General features: G+C 39.3%; 1 protein-coding gene across 1 annotated transcript; it reads right to left on the bottom strand.

Moving 5' to 3' along the window:
* Positions 1–6: 6 nt before the first annotated feature.
* LOC108354318 (heparan-sulfate 6-O-sulfotransferase 3-like) lies at positions 7–795 on the bottom strand (the record flags this gene model as incomplete). The annotated part of the gene is made up of 2 exons (XM_017605513.1): positions 7–150; positions 212–795. Coding segments are annotated over 2 exons (728 nt in total), but the record flags the coding sequence as incomplete, so codon positions are not given.
* Positions 796–3,485: the final 2,690 nt, after the last annotated feature.

Below are 3,485 nucleotides of genomic sequence, written 5' to 3'. Positions count from 1 at the left end.
CTCGACATCCAAGCTGTTCAGCTCCTCGATACGCTTCTTTTGATCTGGTCGCAAATTGTTCACCGCCGACGCAGAAATTGTTGTATTGTGTTGCTCAAAAGGTATCGCAAATCGAAGATTGAATGTCTCTTCGAAAATGTACTGCGACATCTGTATAATAGAACATGAATTAATTAAAACTTCCTACATGGGTAACTCAAAGAATATTTACCTTCTGATACTCGGTGAGTCCAAAGTATGCCATAGCAGCCAAATTGCGTTTAGCGCTCGCCAACATCACGCGGTCGCGTTCGTGCGCCGGCATTGCAGTCTTGTTGTAGCAGCCTACTAACGCCAGATCGGCCAGCATGCGTGTCTGCCGGTTGGCTGCTAAATTGGACTCGCACGCGGCGAATTCATCCAACTCCACGCCCAACCAATCCTTGCCCTTGTAGCAGGGTGGCAATTCAGTCGCGGTGGCTTGGCGTCCGAGACACCAATGGCGCGAACCTTTCCATGTAGCACCGCGCCGCACATGCCGGTACTCGGACATGTAACGCGAAATGGGTTCGCGAAGCAGTGTTATGTAGAAGTATCTCCGCTTCGCCGTCTCACCCTCATTCTTGTCCAGCTCGATGTCGACACAACTAGTCAATTCCGTCCAATCTGCGTGCAGGCCACACTTCCAGCCGGTTGAGTAGCGTGAGAATAGCCAATTTTCGTTGCGATGTGGACGGAAGCAATAGCAACGCTTGCGCTGGCGCTGGCATTCGCAAGGTCGCTGCGAAGGATAAAAGTGATAGAAATGAGTTAACACTTATTTGGAATTTATTTCGTTTGCGTAGTATACCCAATAAACATTGCGCTTGGTTAACAATTCGAAAATGATCGGAAAACTAACATTTTTTTTTTTTTNACACTTATTTGGAATTTATTTCGTTTGCGTAGTATACCCAATAAACATTGGGCTTGGTTAACAATTCGAAAATGATCGGAAAACTAACATTTTTTTTTTAAGTCTCACCTTCGATAACGAATGTGGAATAGGTTAGTATTCGATTCGAGAACTAGGCCATTCTCCAGCGAAACGGAAACTTCGTTATCCAATGTTTTTTTCCTTCATTATGAATTCGAAATCCAGTGCATTATCGCATTGAAATTTTAATGAGAGAGAGTGATTGTCTTGTATTTCCCTTGGAAAATTAGCTAGATTTCACTTTCTCTCTTTTTACTATGGTTATAATTTTTTTTCGAGCCCATCTCGATTGTATTTGTAAAGGTTGGTTATGAGTTCGTTCTCAATTCGATGTTCATATTGGATATTGAAGGTAATTTTCGAACGTTCGCCAAAATGTTTAAAGGGTAGGTACTGTGTGGTATACATATGTACATATATAAATACTATTTAAAAATATACATATGTATGTATGTATGTACATAAGTGGGTATTTATTTTCTGATTATAAAATAGGCAAATGAGGAATACAAAACCGTAGGGATATGCAATGGAAAGAATGTTGTTTATGTACAAGCATATGTATAAGCATGGACAATGACAAAATCCGACGAGGCGGCTCTTGGAGTGTTTGAGAGAAAGATTTTGCGGAAGATTTACGGGCCTTTACGCGTTGGCGACGGCGAGTACCGCAGACGATGGAACGATGAGCTGTATGAGCTTTACAACGACATAGACGTAGTGCAGCGAATTAAAATACAGCGGCTCCGCTGGCTTGGTCATGTCGTTCGAATGGACACCGACGCTCCAGCTCTGAAAGTATTCAACTCGGAACCCACTGGTGGTAGCAGAGGAAGAAGGAGGCCCCCACTACGATGGAAAGATCAGGTGGAGAATGACTTGGCTTAACTTGGCATTTCCAATTGGCGTCAGTTGGCAAAATCGCTTAGGTGGTTACAGCCCCAAAAAAGAAGAAGAAGAGGATATATGTATATGCATGTAACGTAAGTAAGCATTTGTGCACAATGCTTCGCCAATATGCAATATTTTGTACTAAAAGTTTGGAATTTATTACGGATATTGTTGTCAACTTTGTACGTGAAATGCTCGTGAATTATGGAAATTATTTATAAATAACTCCTCCATCCTGTCATCAGTTCACAACAACGAAGTATGTGGATTGCATACAAATGACCCCAGTGCATGTTTGCCATGTCAGCATGAAGAAGTTGTTTGAAGTTTGAATACTTCATGTAAATACACGCACACACAAAGTTGGCGTATTTGGAATGTCAAAGTCAAGGCTAAAATACAATACTTTATGGCAGGTTAGCGAACAATTATGATAACAAATATGCTTAACTTTTAATATAATGAACATCAAACGCGAAAGATGCGAAAGAGGCCTGCATACCAAGTATCTACGGCCGGTGCGCTGAAACTAAAAATATGCTTTATTTTGGTGGCTGCTAGTTAATGTTATAAAGTAATGCTTAGTTATCACCAGGGAACGGATTTTTAGGACCCAAAAACCTATAAAAAAGGCAAAATAAAATAACGAAATAGGATGGAAAAGGCAAAATAAAATAGCGAAAAAGGCAGGAAAAGGCACTAAGTATTACAAAAAAAGCAAAATAATGCACTATAAAAAGACAGAAAATACGAAGAACAATCAAAAAATACATTTATTTTAGAAATGTTTATATTACAAGTAAAAAGAGAAAAACTATGAACTTGTTTCATTATAGGAAAAATTTGTACTTTTAATCTGTATAGTTGTAGTAACATTGAACCACAACACACATTTTGAAGTTTTCTTGCAGCATTTTCATTCGATTTTCGCGAAGAAAGCCTTGAATGTACTAAATGTGCGCTCGACGTGAGTTGATACAAGTGGAGCCCAATTTAAATATGGAACGTTTGAAACGTTCATATTATCAGGAATAAGGGCGTTTTCCTCGCCCTTTACAATTTTATCCACACCCCTTATTGTCTCCAAGCCTACGCTAGCTGAGAACGGCTTTGAATTTTTCCAACACCAATTTGGCAAGAGGTCCCTGCGCTTCCATAAGCTGCATGGGCATGTGTATATTTTCTAATCTTAAAAAAAATATTGTAAATGCTATAATCCCTTTTTTAAAGGTAGAAAAGGCAAAAAAAGGCAAATATCTTAAAAAAGGCAAAAAAAAGCAAATATCTTAAAAAAGGCAAAAAAAGGCAACATCAAATGTGTATACATATATCGAATCAGGGAAAGCTAAATCGTGGACAATCCTAATCGAATATACTCTATCTCTTTAGCAGAAAAAAAGGCAATTTCCATGAAATCCGTTCCCTGGTTATCACAATATACACACATAGTACTCTGCCTACTTTTAATTCAAAAACTCTTAAAATTTTTTATATAGTTCTTTGTGCGAAATTATGTTGTTGCAAAACCAGCGATAGGGCGAACGTACTAGCTGTTAAGTCTTCTTAACCGTGTGGCGTCAGGCCGGACCGATGCACCACTGACCAGATTTTCGCAGTTCGTGTTCCTGAAAAAGAATCT

Source organism: Rhagoletis zephyria, unplaced genomic scaffold (assembly GCF_001687245.7).
Source record: "Rhagoletis zephyria isolate East Lansing unplaced genomic scaffold, Rhagoletis_zephyria_1.1 Rzeph_scaffold_35008, whole genome shotgun sequence".
In the NCBI taxonomy this organism is placed as follows: domain Eukaryota; kingdom Metazoa; phylum Arthropoda; class Insecta; order Diptera; family Tephritidae; genus Rhagoletis; species Rhagoletis zephyria.
Note: the sequence above shows the minus strand (reverse complement) of the source record. Positions and strands in the feature narration are given on the sequence as shown.